Source organism: Chanodichthys erythropterus, chromosome 7 (assembly GCF_024489055.1).
Source record: "Chanodichthys erythropterus isolate Z2021 chromosome 7, ASM2448905v1, whole genome shotgun sequence".
Taxonomy (NCBI): Eukaryota; Metazoa; Chordata; class Actinopteri; order Cypriniformes; family Xenocyprididae; genus Chanodichthys; species Chanodichthys erythropterus.
In genome coordinates this window covers 21,565,721-21,587,331 of record NC_090227.1, presented here as the reverse complement: position 1 = coordinate 21,587,331, position 21,611 = coordinate 21,565,721, and the positions used below count along the sequence as shown (strand labels likewise).

At 37.8% G+C, this 21,611-nt stretch overlaps 1 protein-coding gene across 1 annotated transcript; it reads right to left on the bottom strand.

Moving 5' to 3' along the window:
• Positions 1-14,987: 14,987 nt before the first annotated feature.
• On the bottom strand, positions 14,988-18,794 carry LOC137022701 (extracellular calcium-sensing receptor-like). The gene is made up of 6 exons (XM_067389140.1): positions 18,574-18,794; positions 17,909-18,200; positions 16,605-17,426; positions 16,261-16,488; positions 15,978-16,101; positions 14,988-15,901 (listed from the first exon to the last, which is right to left on the bottom strand). Exons 1-6 carry the CDS (start codon positions 18,792-18,794, stop codon positions 14,988-14,990), a joined length of 2,601 nt encoding a protein of 866 aa, XP_067245241.1.
• Positions 18,795-21,611: the final 2,817 nt, after the last annotated feature.

Genomic DNA, 21,611 nt, shown 5'->3' with positions numbered 1-21,611 from the left:
CAGCATCCACCTGGATGATGCGACGGCAGCCATATTGCGCCAGTACGCCCACCACACACCAGCTTATTGGTAGAGAGGAGACAGAGTGAGGAAGCCAATCAGTGTATAGGGATGATTAGGAGGCCATGATGGGCAGAGGCCAATGGGCAAGTTTGGCCAGGATGTCGGGGTTACACCCCTACTCTTTTTCGAAGGACATCCTAGGATTTTTAATGACCACAGAGAGTCAGGACCTCGGTTTAACGTCTCATCCGAAGGACGGTGCTTTTTATCAGTATAGTGTCCCCATCACTATACTGGGGTGTTAGGACCCACACAGACCACAGGGTGAGCACCCCCTGCTGGCCTCACTAACACCTCTTCCAGCTGCAACCTAGTTTTCCCAGGAGGTCTCCCATCCAGGTACTTACCAGGTTCAGCCCTGCTTAGCTTCAGTGGGCAACCAGTCTTGGGCTACAGCATGATATGGCTGCTGGCAACATTAGACAGGTTCTCCCCACTCAGTGACACACCCACTGAGAAAAAAGACGAGCTGAAATGTGGCTAAAAGACTAAACACTTGACCAAAATCACTCTTTTGAAATCACTTTTTGTTTTTGTCGAATAAAGGAGATTTTCTACTTAAAGTGTCTATTGCGCTGCTCATTTACTGACTAAATCTGGGACCAAAGTGCAGACTGATATCCAGCAGTTTCTCAAACTGATGCGAAAAGTGTAATTCATTTTATTGTACTCCACCTTAAAATAACATAAAAACTGAACATGTATTTCTAGCAGGTACAATGTCGTATATACACGACATTCAATCAAATTACCTCATCTTTTGCGGTCAACTGACTGCACCCACACAAGCCAGTATCGCTACATTAGTGCTGTTCTTAACAATAATGTTACCTTTGTGAAAGTGGGGATTTAGCACTTACTAGCATGAAGAACATAGACACAGACTGCATGCAGATTTAAGATTAAAACTCTCTTCGATACAAATACCCTTCTGTGAGTTACTGTTTTTAATGTTGATCATATACCAGCAAGAATATTGCCTGAATATAATATAATATATAATATCCCGAATATTGATTTTATACAATTCAAAAAACAAAAGGGTAATATGTACATTTTAAACAGTATTGTTTAAAATGTACATATGTATACTGTTTAAAAACAGTATACATATTTAAAACAGTCATGTGACTACAGCGGTTCAACCTTAATGTTATGAAGTGACAAGAATACTTTTTGTGACAAAAAAAATAATGACATTTTTACAACAATATCTAGTGATGGCCCATTTCAAAACACTGCTTCGGAGCTTTACTAATCGAATCAGTGGTTTGGAGTGCCAAAGTCGTGATTTCAACAGTTTAGCAGTTTGATATGCAACCTGAATCACTAATTCGAAACAAGATTTGAAGCTTTATGAAGCAGTGTTATGAATCATTAGATATTGTTGAAAAGTCTTTATTTTGTTATTTTTGTCACATAAAAAGTATTCTCGTCGCTTCATAACATTAAGATTGAACCGCTGTAGTCACATGAACTGTTTAGAATATGTTTTGAGTACCTTTATGGATCTTGAGAGGTTTGGTGACTTTGCTGGCAATGCAGGCCTCACTGAGCCATTGGATTTCATCAAAAAATACCTTAATTTGTGTTCTGAAGATGAATGAAGGTCTTACGGGTGTGGAACGGCATGAGGGTGAGTAATTAATGACATTATTTTCATTTTTGGGTGAACTAACCCTTTAATGTGTTGCTTTTCAAATGTATACTTAATTTAAACGTTTAACCATGTTTGCCATACTTTGCATATTAAAAGATGCAATTTTTTGTTTGTGTCAGGCAGAAATGGCAAGTAAAGAGAGGACACAAAAATACAGGGAAAGACTCAATTCAATTATTTTTTCTTTTCTGTATATTTTATGTGTCTCTCCACATCTCTATCATTTTCTCATCTCTTGAAGGAGGAAGGGAGTGCACACTGAATGCCTTGAGTTTTCCTCTTTGTTTCTTCTCTTTATACCTTTTCAGCTTCCACTGATGTTTAAAGATCCCATGTGAATCTGTTATTATCCCATGGGTATCCGTTTTTACTAATACTATAATAGTCTATGAATTTTCAATCTAAAACATTCGGCTAATTGTAAATTGATATTTTTTACTGTTTAACAGTTATAACACACACACTGTCCTCTAATTTTAAAATGTTCATTTTGAAGTTGATGTTTGATTTACTCATATTTCATAAATAAGATCTTAAAAGTTTTAAAATGATGATAGTAAGTTTCATGATTTTTAGTCCTATTAATGTTAATTGAATTAATTGAATGATGAATGCATATAAAATACACTTTTTTTTCAGTTCGTCATATAGTGTGACACTATCATTTGGTGTGACAATCAGAATTGTGACAATAAAATTACTTTTTTGTTATAAATCTTAAAAAAAAGTCAATGGAGCAAAAGAGAAATAGTATCAGCAAGAGTCACAGGCATTTTGTTAGATTTATAACAGAGTTTGTCAGAATTAATCTAAAATATCTGGAAAGGCTGAAGAGGTATGTCTTACTTTGCATGATGGTTTAAAAAATAATACAAAATATATTGGATCTGCACCAAAAAAAAAATTAAATCTGAAGATAGTAATGATAAAGGTTTATGGTGAAGTTAGTTACGTAGGGAGAGTATATCTCATTTTCATTTTATATAGAATAACTTTTATGTCACACCATATGACAATTTTAGGCACAAATGCAACAAATTGGTGAAAAAATCCAATTTCCAATACAAAATCTAAAAAACCACAACTATTTTTGGAAATTCAAGAGTCAGTACAACACAACTCAATATTTTTTATGCCTAATATTTGACGTTTAAAAAAAAAATGTTTTTCAGGCTTATATGTCAACCACCCAACAGTCTAAGTGGAAAAGAGAGGGTGCACAGAAGGATGTTAAATCCCTCAAGGGGTACGACACTCGAGAAAGTTTGAGAACCACTGAAAGAGGATATGTACATTTGCACAAGTGCTACTGCTAAAATTTTTCATAAGCTTAAATGAATTGGTCTAAAGAGAAAATTTGACTATTTTGTCTAAAGACTACATATAAGATAGTTATCAAAAAAAAATGTTAATAACTGTAGTTTGACTAAAAGTAATGACTAAGACTTGACAAAAATGTGATGACTTTTCGTTGACTAAAACTAGACTAAAATATGAAAGACTAAAATGACTAAAATGTGACCTAAGACTAAGGAGCATTTTCTTCTTAAGATTAAGACTAAGGCTGCATCCGAAACCGCATACTTCTCTACTATATAGTAGGGGAAAAGCAGTAGGCGAGCGAAAAAGTATGTCCGAATCCGAAGTATTCATAAAAGAGTAGGCGAGAACTACCTGGGTGATGTCTAATTCTCGTGAGATTCGGACGTGCGTCTACTTAAAGTGCGTCTACTTAAAGTGCGTCCGAATATGCCTACTTACCTACTATATAGTAGGGAAAAAAACAGTACGTGAAAGGAGTAGTATGTCCGAAATCCTCATTAATCATAAATGAGTAGTCGAGAAGTTCCCGGATGGCCTACTCCTCCCGCCCAGATTCTGAAGTGTTCATCCGATGGACACTCTTCTATCCCAGGAGGCCACGGGAGAGGATACGTCACACTCGAACACGGAGGAGAAAAGCGGCACGGATGTTTTCAAATGTGAGTATTAAAAACCCAAAAAATTGGTTACTTGTGTTAAAATCGCATTTGTTGAACTACTGTAGAGGTGTAAAGACGCTAGTCAGTGTAGTATAGTTGTGATTTTGCAGTAAAAACACGTTTTATTGTGTACAGCTAACAGGGGAGCTTCAATAAACACACGTTCGTCTCCAAAGTGGATTTACATGAATTCCAAACCATATACATCATAATGTTGATTACTAAATGTTTATTTAACATCTGACAGGAAAATATTCAATAAGTAGCCTATTGCAGGTAATGAGTACATCACAATATGATACATCTTGAGTGATGTGTGCTATTATGTAGAATTCACTGTCTGTTCCCAACACTTTACATGAATGGAAGTAAATGTACAGGAATTAATGTAAATAAACAAATGTACAAGTAACTAGATCTAAGTTATCTGTTTTATTTGTCCGTTAGTACTGTTGGTAAATTATGTACAGTTGGATAAGTGAGTTAACACATCATAAACATGTAAATGTAGTATTAAACATGTGAATGTAGCACATAAATCTCAGAGGAAACTTGAATCTTGTCTGGATGTTACAGGGACAGATGAACACACGTGTGTTTATCCAGTGGAGAGAGGCTGATGAAGGAATGATGGCGTCAATGGTTTTGAGTGAGTACACTACAGAAATTAATACAAATCTATTTAAATATTAACTTGTAGTTTATTTTAATTACTGTAATTTCAAACAGAGTTATTACAGCACTTCTGATTCTTGATGTCGGTATGTTGGCCTGCAAGGCAAGGTGATGGCGGCATTTGTGGGGGAAAGAAACCTGAATAATGACTGAATTTATATGTTTGGGTGAACTAACCCTTTAAGCCCCCAAATAGAAACTGTATGTATGCATTTATATTATGGTAGTACCTTGAAAAAGTAAACTTTAAGAAATAATCAGCTTTATTGAGTGTTTGTGCCCAAGACACTAACAAAAAAGGATTTACAAAAATCACATTTACATTTATTTACAGGTTTACTTTTGGCAGATGCTTTTATCAAAAGTGACATACAGTGCTATTATTACAGGGATGATCCCCATGGAGTAACCTGTAGTGAAGTGTCTTGATTAAGGATGGTGACAGCTGCGGAGATGGAACCCGGAGATTTAGCCCACTACACCACTAAAATAATAAAGCTGAAACAAAAAAACAGCACGTAATTGTAAAAATATTGAATGAAATATGTCAGGAAACAGAATTCTGACATGAATTATTAAACGTTTCAATCAGTTTAAATGTTTTACATGTAGTCTTGTTCATGGAGAGCACATGAATGTTTGCAGCAGACACAGCAGCAGCCAGATTGACCTGCACATCTTCTCCCTCTCTTGCTTCAAGGTTGTGGGGTTCAGGCGTCCATCATCATCTTCCTCTTCCTCTGGATCAGAGATGTCCCCATTGAGAGGAGCAGCAGTGAGGGACATTATAGATGGCAAAGACAGGTGAAGGTGTTCATCAGCTGCTTAATCAGAATAAAGCTGCAGAATTGGCACAGCTGTGTGAGATGGCAGCAGGGCTGAAATATGCGATTGTAAGAACGAGTTTGAATAAAGCTTTGTTTCATGTGTTGTTGACTTGTATATGTATTTATTTATTGTGATGATTACTGTTATTCATTCTATAACTCATTTATGTTTCCTATTGTCCGTAAATAAAATATATTTATTTTATTCATGCATTAATTCATTGCTTGACTGTAAATTGAGATGTTCACCTTGGTTGTATTTGTCTAGTGTTTATTCATGCATAGCTATGTCATATGACAAAACATTACAATTTGCTTGTTTTAATAATACATTATTTTCTGTAAAAAATTAATATGATTAAGTATTGGTCAGCATTTATTATTAAGTGTTAGGGTGGTCTAGCAATGCTGTTCATTCTGGGGTAATCTTATCTTTAGTAGTAATACATTAGTCTTCTCCAAAGGTGAGATCTTCAAGCAGCTGTCCGACATGTCCTTTGTGCAGATATTGCAAATGCTGATGTATATATACTATATGTATACTGTATATATATATATATATATATATGTATTTTTTATAAGCCTAAGGGATGAAACGACAGTTAAATTCAATGAGAAAAAGGAAAACAGGAGATTTAAGCCACTTTTGCTTGTGGATAAAATTGTATGCATATAAAATAAAGAAATTAACATATTCAAGAGATCGCGATTTTGGGTTTTCATCATATATATATATATATACATATGTATATAGCCTATCTTTAAGGATAAAACTGTGGGTCAGATTAGTAGGGTTAAAAAAAATAAATAAATTTCAAGATATTTACAGATATGAATTAAACCTGTTGTAAAGTTGTTGCGCTTGTGATAACGTCGTAGGTCACATGATAACGTCAACATGGCGGATTATATCCGGATCACATTCATACTCAACGAGATTAGTACCTACTCTTTTAGGCTCGTAAAGTAAGTACTTACTGAAATTAAGTACCTACTCAGTGAGTAGGCGATTTCGGACGCAGCCAATGACTTAATCAAAAATGGCTGCCAAAATGAACACTGCACCATAGTCACATGTTTGCTGGGAGCCAGAGCACCTGACATCAAAGCAAATTTAAAAGTGCTGGCTAATGCTAATCGTAAATACTCTAAAATTATTCACGTCGGCACTAATGATGTTCGACTTCGCCAGTTGGAGATCACTAAAATTAACATTATTAAAGAGGTGTGTGAACTCGCAAGTACAATGTCAGAAGTAATTTGCTCTGGTCCCCTTCCTGTTCGTCAGAGTGATGAGATAGTTAGCAGATTATCATCACTCAATGGCTGGCTGTCTAAGTGGTGTCCATAAAGTAATAGTTTCATAGACAATTGGCAGACCTGACCTGTTGAAAAGAGATGGTATTCATCCCTCTCGGGATGGTGCTGCTCTTTTCTCTAGTAATATGGCACATAGTCTTGGAACTGAAACATGACAAACTGGGGCCCAGATCAGGACGCAGACAGACTGGCTAAACCGACCGTCTACCTCATGTTACAGAATTCAGATAATTCCCAACACATAGAAATTCTTACACCTAGATATTATCACATAGAGACTGTGTCTGTACCAGTACGAAAGCCCTAAACGGCCATGGATTATGATTTTTTTTTCTATCTTGTTTTCTCATGATCACAAATTATTTTCTCGAGATAACAAAAGTTGTTTTCTCGTGATCACGACTTAATATTTTCTCGTGATCTCGAGATAACAAAAGTTGTTTTCTCGTGATCACGACTTAATATTTTCTCGTGATCTCGAGATAACAAACGTTGTTTTGTCGTGATCACGACTTAATCTCTGCTCTAAATTACACAAATGTGCCAACAGGTGGCATTATATTACCAAATATAACTAGTGATGCGCTGTAAATATCCACTTTACTGTATTAGTTCATATTGGCTCAGATTGTACGAGTTTCGGACAGAGAGAGTTTTCATGATCGCTTTATTTTGTGCAGTATTGTGTGCCTTAAAGGATTAGTTCACTTTTAAATAAATTTTTGCTGATAATTTACTCACCCAATGTCATCCAAGATGTCCATGTCTTTCTTTCTTCAGTCGAAAAGAAATTAAGGTTTTTGATGTAAACATTCTAGGATTTTTCTCCATATCATTCATTTCAATGGGCACCAAACGGTTGAAGGTCCAAATGGCAGCTTCAGTGCAGCTTCAAAGGGCTTTAAACGACACCAGACGATGAATAAGGGTCTTATCTAGTGAAACGATCGGTTATTTTAAAAAAAAAATTAAAAAGTTTAAGTTTTATAAGCACAAATGCTGGCTTCGCTCTTTTCTCTGATGCGCGTTCGCGACGTCACGTAATACGCAATTACGTTGAAAAGGTCACGGTTGACGTAGGCGTAGTAACCACAGTTTCATTAGCTCAGGATTGTGTAAAGGAAATTATTTTAGAACGTTTGCCCTTATTGTTTCCATGGCGACGCGTGCGTGTCACGAGCGCTGAACGTAGCCACAATAACACTGTATGAGAGATGGATCACTATTATTTTGTTTTTCCTTTTTTATTTAAAATATTTATATTAAAATAACGTGCTTACATGTCTTCCATTATATGATATTCCGATTCTCAAATATGTGTGAGTGAGTGTGTTTTGTTTTTTAAAAACTTTTATAAATGATCTTTATCTTGATCTATAGACAAATCCGGCGAAACACGGAAGTAAAGCAGCGCCGCCATTACTGCGTGCCTTGCTGCCTAAGCTTGCTGCCAAGGAAGTAGCAGAAGTAGCGTGTTGGTCCCGTATGCTGTAGCATATGTTAGCTATACAGTTTTTTTTAGTACGTATGTTGTCCAGTGATGCCGGGAAGAGCGTGTTGTGTGGTTGGTTGTTTTAACAACAGCACAAAACTACAGGCCTGGAATAAAATTTTTGTAATTTGTGTAATCCACGAACCTTTGTTGCACATTGACTGCCCATGTTTACGGCCATACGGATTGCACAGAGTTCCTGGTCGAGCGGAGGACCAAGATGTGCGTCAAAAGTGGATGAAACACATAACCGAGATGGCTCATCGCATGCCAGATGATTAATAAAATAATCTTGAATACCTGTAAGAACATGTATTTTATTGCTACAACTGGTCGTGGCTAAGGCCATCCTTAAAAATATTTGGGTTTGCCGTAACAGCCAAAAAAATAAAAAATGGTTGGTAGGTCGTAAAAAATGTAAATATATACTTTTTTTTTTATTGCATCACAATAAGTGTATTGTGATTGTCAAAACATTTTAGTAACTAAGCTGAATTTTATTAGGCTTAGTGACATGTTACAATGTTTACATGGTAGGCTACAATTTCTGGCAAGCTACACTTTTTTTATTATTTTAATTCAACTATTCAATTATTATTATTTAATTATTATTGTGATTTGATTTAATATTTACTCATTTGGATAAATATTAGGTAGGCTACACAAGGTAGGCATTCATTTTTCTCAAGAAAAAAACAACTCACCTAACTTAATGCTGTAAACATACAGAGAGCCCTATCAGCTGGCAGTATTATTTAAAAATAACAATTTAAATATAATGCATTTTTTATTATAATAACAACTTTATTTAATTATATAAGTAAAAATATAATAAAGATGTAATACAGTACACATATCAGCCAAAACAGGTTCTGTGTGAGTGGCTGTAGCTGACAGCGTTCATTCGTTTCTGAGAGATTTACCTCAGACGAAGGTAAGTGTGAATACATAAATCCATTTTGAAAAACATGTTTACAAGAACATAACATTATACGTTGTTTGATGTTGTAATATTTTGCGATTTTTCTGTGCGTGAGAAAATGGATGTGGCGTGAGAGCGTGTGAAAAGCTTCAATTGCGTGTGTCTCACATTTTATTGCATTTGTATTAGCTGTTTGAAGAGTAAAAAAAAAAATCTGTGGGTCTTAACGCAGTTACAATCGGCAAGTCGGTCGGAATTAAAAAATAATAATTAATATAAAAAATAATTAATTGGGTCGGTCCTAAATTGACAGGGTCGGTAAACATATTAGCAAGACAGCTAGTAATGACAGCGTTCGGTTTTATTGTTGTCATCAATTAATACACTTCTTAATTACATTACATTTTTACATTATTACATTATGTTGTCAAAAAAATTACCTTTATCGGTAAGTTTTGGCCACTGCCTGACATCATCTACCCAATGTTCCCTTTCACCAGACATTTTCTTTAATGAGCAGGATGCGCTTTAATTGAAATGTCATTAGAGGGCACCGGCAAGTGTCACACCGTCACACTTCGCAGGCACGCAGTAATGGCGGCAGGAAAGATGGCGGCACCCATAGAGTTTGCGGCGGATTTGTGTATAATGCGAGATGGGCGCCGCCATCTTAGTTTGCACTGCAGTTCACAGAGTTCTGTCAGTCTGATTTACAGCAGGTGAATACATCAGTTTCTCCTGAAATATATGCAAGTAAGTGGCTGGTGAACTGGAAGAATAAGAGAGTAAACTTTATAGTTACTTAGACCCATTATGTGTGTCTGATATGAATAAATGTCGGCAAATTATATTTGAATTCACTGTTTATTGATGATTCCACTGACGTCTGACATCATTGTGTGTTTTATAAACTCCAAATGTATTGTTTAATGGTGCTTATGCGTATTTAAATGTTTGAAACCTTAAAAGAAACATTATGTGGCTGAAAACACTGCATAGCTGTGATGACAAGAGAGCGCGCGTCTGTCTCGCAGCCAGAGCGCGAAAGCACATTTTGAATCTAGCAGTTGTGGAACCGTACTCCCATGGGCACAGAAATAAACATCCCATATGTGGGAACGTACCGCTCAAAGGATTAAACAATAAACCGACACAAAGACATTTGAATATGTGTATACGATCCTCTTTCCGCACATTTGTAATGTAAACACTGACTCGATACTTCCGCCTACGTCAACCGTGACCTTTTTCAACGTAATTACGTACTACGTGACGTCACGAACGCGCATCGGAGAAAAGAGCAAGGCCAGCATTTGTGCTTATAAAACTTCAACTTTATTTTTTTTTTTAAATGACCAATCGTTTCGCTAGATAAGACCCTTATTCATCGTCTGGTGTCGTTTAAAGCCCTTTGAAGCTGCACTGAAACTGCCATTTGGACCTTCAACCGTTTGGTGCCCATTGAAATGAATGATATGGAGAAAAATCCTAGAATGTTTACATCAAAAACCTTAATTTCTTTTCGACTGAAGAAAGAAAGACATGGACATCTTGGATGACATAGGGGTGAGTAAATTATCAGCAAAAGTTTATTTAAAAGTGGAGTAATCCTTTAAACGATTAACTTAACTGTTATAAATGACTGATTATAATTACTTTGATTGAAAGTAATATGCATCATAAAGCATCATATATGTAATTGATTATAATTCGTTGTAATTAATTCACAATATATGTTTAATTCCCCCTTGTTTCGGTATATGCATCATAATTAATCATAAAGCTTTATGATTTATTATATTCATATATCTAACCCATAAATTGATTAATAACTGTAAATTCGCTACATATTATGGTTATCGTGTTCATATTGTTTCACTTGTTCATGTTGAGAAAAACAATAATATCCACATGCTCGGGTGAGAAAACGAGCTGCGCCGACGAAACAAAGATAACGATAATATATAACGGTATGCTAAGCTAAGTTTCTAACACTTTGTGTTTTCTCTTAGTAAATATGTCTCCCTCGACGAAATTTAAAGGAATCATATGTCTTAAAATCATTTTGCTATCAAATAAGTTATCTTTTCGGTTCACTTGGGTACAGCTGCTTAATGCAGTGATGGACAGCTGTCTTTCCTCATTCGACGGGTGTTTTGTATTTCATGTGCTTTCTCATTATGGTGGTGATATTATGATAACTCTGTTTCATTAGTTCATTTGATCAAAAGTAATTATATTTTGTAAGATAATTTTCATCCAAGTAATTCCAAACTTCGTGAGGCAGACGACAACCTTATGTGACGATCAAATAAACGCTCCACAGCGCCACCCAGTGCATATAGTTATAACTGAAAGTTTAAGTGCTTTATCATGGATTCACTGCATTTATGGCCAGGAAAGCAACATAGTAAATTTCGAATAGTATTTTTATTTTTCGAATATTAATTACAGGTTGAATATTAATATATTATACTATTTGTGCACACTCCTAATAAATATTACTAAAGCAAGATGCATGCACTTTTTAAGAATTTAGAAAATGGATGGTTTATTCAAACACTTTAACTTTTTTAAATAAATTTTTATCTTATTAGATACAGTAACAATAAATCATATGCAAATAGCAAGCACAAAAACAAACATACAAAAGAACATAGAAACAATAAGAAAGATGCATGGTTTGAAACCAAAAGAAGTCAGGTGGTTCAACAAACAAAACTACTGTATAGGATGCACCTGCGGTTTATCTTGAATGAGGAGGAATTGATTAGACTACTGAGAAGTGTACATGCAAAACCAAAATGGGCGTTTACCAATCAGTGGCCAATTTCAAGCAATGGATGTTTTTCAACGATTTTTCAACAGACTTGCTAAAATTATTAAGGCCCACCCCTAAACTAAGCCCCCAGTGGCTTTGAGCAAATAAAGTGGGTAAAAGCCCATCGTGGTTTGAAAACGCCCCACTGATTGGGAAACACCCACTATGATCTGCAGAGATGCATACCTGTGTGATCTTGTGGCCATCAACTACAAATCACAGTTCAATGTCACTCTCTCCACCCATGTGTGCTGTCGACTTTAATTAAAATTTCAATGCTTATCCAACACACTTTAAACACTGAAATGTCAATCTCAACCAAAATGATCATTTGGATCATAACTTAACATTGGATCAAAACTCAACATTGTATCCATGTCACCATGTTATCTGGGTTAACAACTTTAAAAGATAATTTTCAGCTTTCTTCGGCTCTTTGGACTGGCGTCAAGTGTCTACCCAGGTGAAAAAAAAGTGCTCTATTTTTGCGCACTAATTTTGTACTTAATATACTAAAAATTCTTCTTTAGCACTTCTTAAGATAATCTTAAAGGGGTACTTCACCCCTGGAAAGATGAATGTGTATTTAAACTTGGTCATTTATGTAGTAGAAATGTGAAATTATTTTTTAATTTGGAACTTTCTAGACTGAGAAAAGGCAGAAAAGGTATTTTTGACTAATGTGGATGAAAGACAACAACTCCCAGAATGCACTTGTTTTGCTGCCCTTGCGAGGCCACGCCCAAACCACGCCTATCGGTTACAGGCGGCATTACCAGGAAAATTCAAACAACTAGGCTTGCTTTGTTACATATTAATTCTATAAATCGTGAGTTAGTTCATACATTTACAGTGAAATGGTGCTAAATTGCTTTGTACCTGGATGTACACCCAAAACCAGGAAAGGACAAGTAAGTTTCCATCATTTTCCGATTAAGTTAAAGATTTGGAGCAATGTAAACAGTAGTGATGGGCAGAGCGAGGCATTGTGAAACACTGAAACAGTTGAAGCAAATGTGCCGTAATGATTCGAGGCTTCGAAACAATCTGACACCTGTCTCCACGGTGACCCCTAGTGGTCAGAACAGTGGAAATGCAACAAAACTCAGGCCAAACATGCATTAAAAATACCCTTTAACAAATGTATTGCAAAAGTTTTATTGAAAGTAAAATCAATCAAATGGAATTAACTAATCATCTAATAACATTAAATATAGAGTGTCTGTATAATATGTGTTCTTTTATCAATTTTAAAGGCTTGTTTCTTTGTTCCATGGCTCGAGCTAAACATGCCAATAAGAGATTAATAACTACCAGTATTCATTTTAATTATTCTAATGTATAATTAAAACATCTACAAATGTATAAAACTGATCAGAGATCAGGTAAAACCATAGGGTAAAGACACTTGTTCAATAGTTCTCAGTGTATCTGCATGATTCATGGGCTCACTTTATCATCGCCCTCTATTGGTGAACCATTGAAATTTCAAACTGTTTCGAAACAGTGATGACGTAACGAAGCCTTGTTTACTAAAATCACGTGACTTTAGCAGTTTGATACACGCTCCGAATCACCGATTCGAAACAAAAGATTCATGAAGCTTCGGAGTTTCATGAAGCAGTGTTTTGAAATCGGCCATCACTAGTAAACAGTGGCTGTGGGCCATCAAACACCCGAAGTTTGGAGATGACACCGTTATAGAAAACCTAAAAAACTGCAGAAAATGTAATCTCCATTTCAAGCACAAGGACTATGAACCAAATATCCTTGCAGTGAAGAGAACCATTCTGAAGGACATTGCGATATCTTTACATGCCTGGATATCTGGTACTAAGCGTATTCGCCTAGAGGTAAGGCTCGCTGATACTAGACTGATAACACAGTAGCCTATAGGTACTGTTGTAGGTTGCAGTAAAACTGCAAAGTAACGTTAGATAGACAATTACATATAAGTTGCATATAAGTTGACTGTTATCAAAGTAAAGCCACTGTTCTGTAAAACTGAGTTAGTCTATTTATCTATTTATACTAACGTTACCACAAAAGCCTGTTGCTGTATTGGTTGAGATGACTGCAGAGACCGAACGATAAATTTGCAAGATGAACCACTGATGTAGTGCAGACAAAATAAAGTTAATTACTGTAAGCTTAAAAATATAATTGACACCCACTTTTGATAAAATCTTTGATCTATGTCCGTGAGTAACCTCAAACGCGCATATGTATGGGCGTGGTGCAAAAAATGCGGAACTACCTGCTATTACTGGCTGTAGTTTTAAGCCTCTGGCCAAAAAAGCCTCCGATGACGCAAAATGATGATTTTTGCATCATCGGAGGCTTTTTTACAGAATAAAAATGCATAAATCTCTCATCTCGGGCTGATATGAAGGGGGAAAGCACGGTAATTCGAAAAACTAGTGGTATTCTACTAATACAAAGCTTAATGCTAAATCCTGAAGTAACTCTTTAAGAAAATCTAAGTGTGCTATTTTGAGACAGCATGAAATATGAACTAAATTGTGCTTTTAACATACTATCTCTGTATTTAAAAAAATATATTTAGTTACCACTTGTAGTACACTATGGGTTCAAATGTACTATAAGTAGTATCTAAATACATTTTTTAAATACAGAGATAGTGTATTAAAATCACATTTAAGTTCATATTTCATGGTGTCTCAAAATAGTACAGTTGAGTACACTTAGATGTTCTTAAGATTATCTTAAGAAGTACTAAAGAAGAATATTTAGTATATTAAGTACAAAATTAGTGCATGAAAATAGAGCACTTTAAGTACATTATAGAAATGTACTTTTTTTTTTCACCTGGGTATGCACACACTCGCTAGATCGGAAATCAAACATGGTGCCTATTATGCAACTAACCCATTATCATGTGAGAAACTTTCTGACTTATATCTATAATCAAGTGACTTTGACAAACTGTCTCCTTATTTTAAATTTCCTTTTCTAATCAAACAATTAAAAAAAAAATGAACGTGCAAACGAGATAAACCTACAAGAAGACAAAACATATAAAAGTCAGTATAACAAATGCATTAATAAACAGTGCTATTTTAAAGCAAACAAATGGATGATGATAATTGCAACAAAACAGCAAGCTTTGCAATATTTTTGCTTATTTGTTTACAGAAGTGAATCCTAAAATGATAAAGTAATGGAGAATCTGAATTCACAATTTTAAACCATAATAATGTAAAACTATTTATTTTGTGTTTCTCTTCCCATGATGGCATTTTTAGTGTTTCTCTCTGGATGTAGAAGAATGATGTAGCACTTTGGAGCAAATATGGATACCAGTAAACCAAAACTAGAAGCTAAAATGGCAAATATCTCCACAGCCACTGCATATTTCCCTGGTGAGCTCACATATGCTGGAACAAACGCAATCCACACAGCACAAAAGATCAACATACTGAAAGTGATGAACTTTGCTTCATTAAAATTATCTGGAAGATTTCTCGCCAGGAAAGCTAAAAGGAAGCTTACTGCTGCCAACAGTCCAATGTATCCCAGCAGCATAGAAAAACCGGCCACTGAGCCAATAGCACATTCATATACCATTTTAGAGCGGATATACTGGTTGCTTTTATGTGGTGTTGGAGAGGCAGTAGAGAGCCAGACTGCACATATCACAACCTGGAGGGCTGTTAGGACCAAAACTGTGCATCTCTGTTGAGTTGCTCCGAACCATTTCATCGCTCCTTTGCCCTCTGGTCGAGATGACTTGAACACAGCTATTACCACCATAGTCTTGACCAGGATGCTGGAGATGCACAGGACAAAGCTTATGCCAAACACAGCATGTCTTAACTGACACGTCCACAGCTGTGGCTGGCCGATGAAAAGCAGTACACACAGGAAACACATTTTCAATGACAACAGCAGCAGAAAGCTGAGCTCTGAATTGTTGGCGCGTACTATGGGAGTGTTACGGTGATGAGCAAAGACGACCATCACAAGAGTGCAAATGCAGGTGCCAAGCAGAGAAGCAGTGGTCAGAGAGATGCCCAGAGGTTCCTCATAGGACAGAAACTCTACTGCTTTGGGGACACATTGATCCTTATCTGGATTGGACCAGAACTCATCTGGACACACAGTGCACTCAATAGCATCTGTATATAAGAAAAAGACAGAAGGATAAATTACTTTCAAATTATATTAAAATTTAGCCAACAATAATCTACTCACCTGTTGTATTGGAAATCTCTCCATCTCCGCAGGGCAGGCAGTCAAAACAGCAGACAGGAAGACCCTTCCTCCTGGCTTGCCTGGTGCCTGGGGGGCAACTCTCACTGCAAACCGACCTTGGATGCTGAAAGAGATATCATCTGCTGTTTGCCATGTTTGTCATCTCTTTTAAATTATGAGCTTATCCTTATGATTTATTTATTCATTTGTTTTAGCATAGCTTGACTAGTATTCAGAGTACACATATGCAAAAAGGACGACATTAACATGTAATGCTTATTACTTTTTTTGTCTCAAAGTTCCAGTATATTGCATCTTCATCAAGTGTGAGCACCATCTCTGTTGCCGGCCCTTTATTAACTACACCGACCGTGTAAGTCCTTATTGATCCATCAGAGCTCGGCTGCCAGTTTAGCACATCATAGATAGGCAGAGCATCTCCATTCTTATCAAATGACACTTGATCCCCAAAGCCTGTGGTGAAGTTCACTTTCTGGAGGTAGTGAACCAGCTGTACAGTTTGTAGACAGAGCAAGTGTTTAATTAATAAACGGCACTTATTTGAAATTCCACCTTCAGGTTTTCTATATGCCTGAAGAGAATCTGCACTATACATGTGGTTCTTACCTGCCAGGGTTTCAGGTTGATTATGTCAGCACAACTGTTCCCACTGAATGGTCCTCTACCCTCCTCACACTGCATCAGGTCATGAAGTGCATGTGCCAGGGCATAAACTGCCTTATACACATTATAAGCTGGTCTCAATTCTGAAACATCAGTGTATGGTGTGTTTGTGGTGCTCAGATCCTCCTGTCCTGTACACACATTTTTCACTTTCTCTCCATCTATCACTCTTCTCCCATTTCCAAAACTACAACTGAACATCTTCTCCCAGAAAATCCTCACTATATTATTTCTTGGATCATTACTGGGGCGGAGATGTAGCAGAAAGTCATGAAGACCCTCAATCTCTCCACGTCTGATAGCAATGCCCAGTGTGCCCCCCAGGAAGGGCAGGAAACGTGGAGTATGGTATACAGATGAGGTGGACCAAGCTTCACTTGCAATCCACTGCTTTCCAGTCATGTTTTGCAACACAACCTCTTCCATCAATGGTAGCAGAAAGGTGGGAAAAACAACCACCACTCTAGCTGTAGAGGCATGTATCACTCTTGTTATACGTTGAATGTCTCTGTGGTTATTATCATTTGGAATCTTTTCAGAAAAAGCAACACAAAATCCAAATAGCTGCATTTCCTGCTGAAATAACTGAGCAGCATAGATGCCATAATCATCATCACTGTAGACAAGGCCAACCCAGGTCCATCCAAAATGTCTCAAGATCTGAACCATAGCCCGCACCTGGAAGGCATCACTGGGGATAGTTCTGAAGAAAGAGGGGTGCTTTTTCCTGTCACTCAAACAGGAGCAGGTGGCATAGTGACTAACCTAATTAAGAAAAATGGAGAGAGAAGAAGAGAGAAGATAAAAATTCTGTATTTAAAAAGATTGCCTCCTTCCCAAAATCAAAATTTTTAAATTCACTAAACTAAAAATTAAATACGCAAATCAAAAGCACCGACTAATTGTTAACAGGTAAGAGGAACACACATTCACTCATCTGAGATTAGGAGTTATATTAGCCTACATTTGATTACCCCATTACAACTGATAATAACAATCCACTTACTTGTAGGTTTAAAATTCTATATATGGCATATTTGATATAACAAAACAAATATTTTAGCAAAATGTAGCAATATTTTAGTCAGAAATTGTATTATTCTATTTTCTTTTTTATCCAGAATATTTTTCCAAAATAGGTTCTGTAAAAAACAAATTGAGGACATATGACTAAAAACACTTAATGTAACCTAAACGTGCAAAAAAGTGCACATAGTGTATTTTTTACTTTTTTCATCCTGTCTTACTATTGGTACTCGAAACAGCCCAAGAACATTGGAAATCGCAATGGAAGGAGTTGAACTTGGATCCCCTACAATCCCAATCACAGGAGGGGGGCCAGTACAGTTTAGGCTGGAGAAGGACTCCTCTGTCCCACTAGCCAGGGATATGGCAGCCCGGAATGCCATCTCTAGTCTCACACAGTTGTCATAAAGATGATATCCAAGAGTTACATTAGGCAGCAGGTTTTGATTTTTATTAATCTCATTCACTGCAAAAGCCATGGTCTGTGCCTGCTGGAAGATTTCCACATTAAATCTAAAAAGAAAAAAACAAGATAAATTATGACATGAAGTGATATTAAACAGATATTAATTATAATTAATAAATGTAATTAATTAATTATAATTAATTATAATAATAATTAATACAAGCATTAAAAACAAAAAAACATTTGAGATTAAGCATCACTCATGAAGCCCTCCTATTGTGCATATTTGGTTAAATTTACAGTGGTTTAAATAGATTCTTTGCCAAGGCAGAATTAGGCTGTCAATACATCATGTGATTAAGTTAGCGAAGGTAAATGAGGGCAACAAGAACTTAACGTTCACATTTAAAATATTTATTATTATTATTATTATTATTATTATATTTTATAGGTTTATAGTCACTTTGGACCCTAACTCACTTTTCACAGTGTGGTGGTTCTGGCTCGGTTTTGAAGCTCAGCTCTGGGAACACTGTGAAAAAGTGAACATGAAACAGGCCTCCAAGTATAAAATCTCCATCCTGGTACATTCCATTTAATTTGAAGCGTCCCTGGAGCTGACAGGTACCTGATCTGAGGACTGAATCTGCAGATATACAGTTAAATGACAGGTATAGAGTAATATACAGAGTCATCCACATCTCTCCTTCTCTCTCTCTCTCTGACACACTCACCCACTCTAAGTAACTAATTTATGATTAAGGTTGTATGGGGTGTTGCTTTAAAAGAGCAGGTGATGCTCTCAAAAAAAAAAAAAAAAAAAAAATAGACATACATAGACAACAGTCCTGATGGAATAAAGGACTTTTTTTTTTGCATGCACAGTTTACTGCTGTTCAGAGAGGTTGTTTAAATGTTTTTTTTTTTTGTTTGTTTGTTTGTTTGTTTGTTTTTAAGATGATGAGCAGATAAATAATTGGCTTAATCAATTCTATGTACTTATTTATGTTTTCTACTTTTGCAAGTTTTTTTTCTCAGAATGACCTCTAGATGTCAGTCATGTTTTTTTTTTTTTGTTTTTTTTTGGGCTGTGCAAAAATAAATAAATAAATAAATACTGTGGTGATATCATTTCTGAAATTATGTAATTTCAGAAATGTACAAATACAAATTGCGCAGTTGTCACAGACACACCATGGTCCAATCACTGCACTCCCTCACCTGAATACTGATCACGCGCACCTGCACCTCATCAGCAAGCCAATCAGCCACCATACAAAAGACACACACATTCACTCATCATCCGGTCTCGTTCACATTAAGGACTTACCTCAAGGACTCCTATCGATCTACTTACCAGTCTCCAGCGTCTCCACATCTCCTCATTGTGTTCCAAGGCACAGTGACTGTTAATGAATATGCTCTTAAATTCCAGAACAGGAATGAACAGGCTCTGCTCACTACCTACTGGCAAGGACTGGATCCTCAAGTGCGGTTGCATATCGCTGCATACGAGGATACCATCGGCCTGGAACGCTTTATCTAACTCTCCATCTGTTTCGCCACTCGTATGCAGTCGTGTCTCGAAGAGCACCAGGGCCAGCCACAGTTCTCCACCTCCCTCTTCCAACCAGAGTCTGTCAGCCCTCCAGAACCAGCTCTTGAACCTATGCAACTGGATAACACTAGACTGACGCCCACTGAACGGCAGAGGCAGCTGACCCAGAATCTGTGCTCTACTGTGGTTCTCCTGGGCATGTAATCTCCACATGCCCAATTTGTCCTCCTCATCCCATGGTGAGTGTCATCATTCCCTCCATCGGTAAAATGAAACCATTCACCACTGTTGTAAACCTTACTGATGTTTCCATTTCAGTTACTGCACTCCTCGATTCTGGGTCAGCAGGCAACTTCATCTCTGGCACCCTCTGCCATCAGCTCAAGCTCAAGATCTCGGCTACGCCGTCCACCTACCAGATTCACTCAATAACCGGTAAACCTCTCAGTAGGAGACAAGTACGTCAGAGCGTCGGTCCCATTCTACTTCAAGTCAGCATCCTTCATGTGGAAAAACTTCATCTGCTGGTTCTGGAGGAATCCACCACTGACGTGATCTTAGGGCACCCATGGTTGGAGCAGCACAACCCAGCCATCTCGTGGAAGATCAGTGAGATCCTGAAGTGGGGCGACACCTGTTTCCTGGCATGTTTCTTTGCACTTCCTGTACCATCCTCTCCACGTACTGAACATCTCTCCGTCTGCGCCACTTCCATTGAGACTTGGTCCTCAGAGCTGTTCAGGCTCTCCACAAGAGCCCCATGGCCCATTCCCCTGAGGCGGGACCTCCTCTCTCAGGCGAACAGAACAATCTGGCACCCACAGCCAGAGCTCTGGGCTCTACATCTCTGGTCCCTCGATGGGAGCCGACTGACCTTCCCAGGGACGTACTAGAGACCATATCTCAGGCGAGAGCCCCGTCCACGAGACGCCTCTACGCCCAGAAATGGTCGGTCTTTGTTGATTGGTGTTCCACACGCAACATAGACCCCGTGGAGTGTGACGTATCTCCGTTACTGTCCTTCCTACAAGAGCGTTTGGATCTGGGGCGCGCCCCCTCAACGCTCAAAGTATACGTAGCAGCCATCTCAGCGTTTCATGCTATCGCTGGCCAGTCAGTGGGTCGAAACAACCTTGTAGTTCGTTTCTTAAGGGGTTCTAGGCTAAAGGGGTTAAATCCTCCTCGTCCCCTTACTGTTCCCGCTTGGGACCTTTCTTTGGTCCTTAGGGCTCTCAAAGGTAACCCCTTCGAGCCGCTGTGTTCAGCTGACCTCAGGCCTTTAACCCTGAAAACCGCTCTGCTACTTGCACTAGCATCGGTCAAGCGTGTTGGCGACTTGCAGGCCCTCTCTGTGAGCCCTGCGTGCCTCGGATTTCGGCCTAATGACTCTAAGGTCGTACTGAAACCTAGACATGGCTATGTACCCAAAGTGCTCTCTACTCCGTTTAGAGCTCAGGTCATTTCGCTCTCTGCTCTTCCTCCCTCCACGGATGAACAGGAGCTGGAGTTACTCTGCCCTGTCAGTGCATTGAGGACCTATGTAGAGCGATCGCAGCCTTTCATGGCAGTCGGATCAGCTCTTTGTCTGTTTTGGTGGCCGCACCAAAGGGTCTTCGGTCTCAAAACAACGTCTCTCGCGTTGGATAGTCGACGCAATTAATCTCTGTTACTCCTCCTTGGACATTCAATGCCCCTTAGGAGTTAGGGCCCATTCCACTAGAGGAATGGCTTCCTCCTGGGCCTGGTCTAATGGAGTTTCCATTAAAGACATCTGTGAGGTGGCTGGCTGGTCCTCACCGTCCACTTTTTTCAGATTTTATCATCTGGACGTTCCGGCCTTACAAGCCCGGGTCCTCTCGATGTAACCAGGCGGCCTCTTCGAGTTCCACCTCTCGCCGATCAGGAGTTATCTCCTCTTTGTAGTGTAACAAGGGTTTACGATGGCTTTGCCTTCTTACTT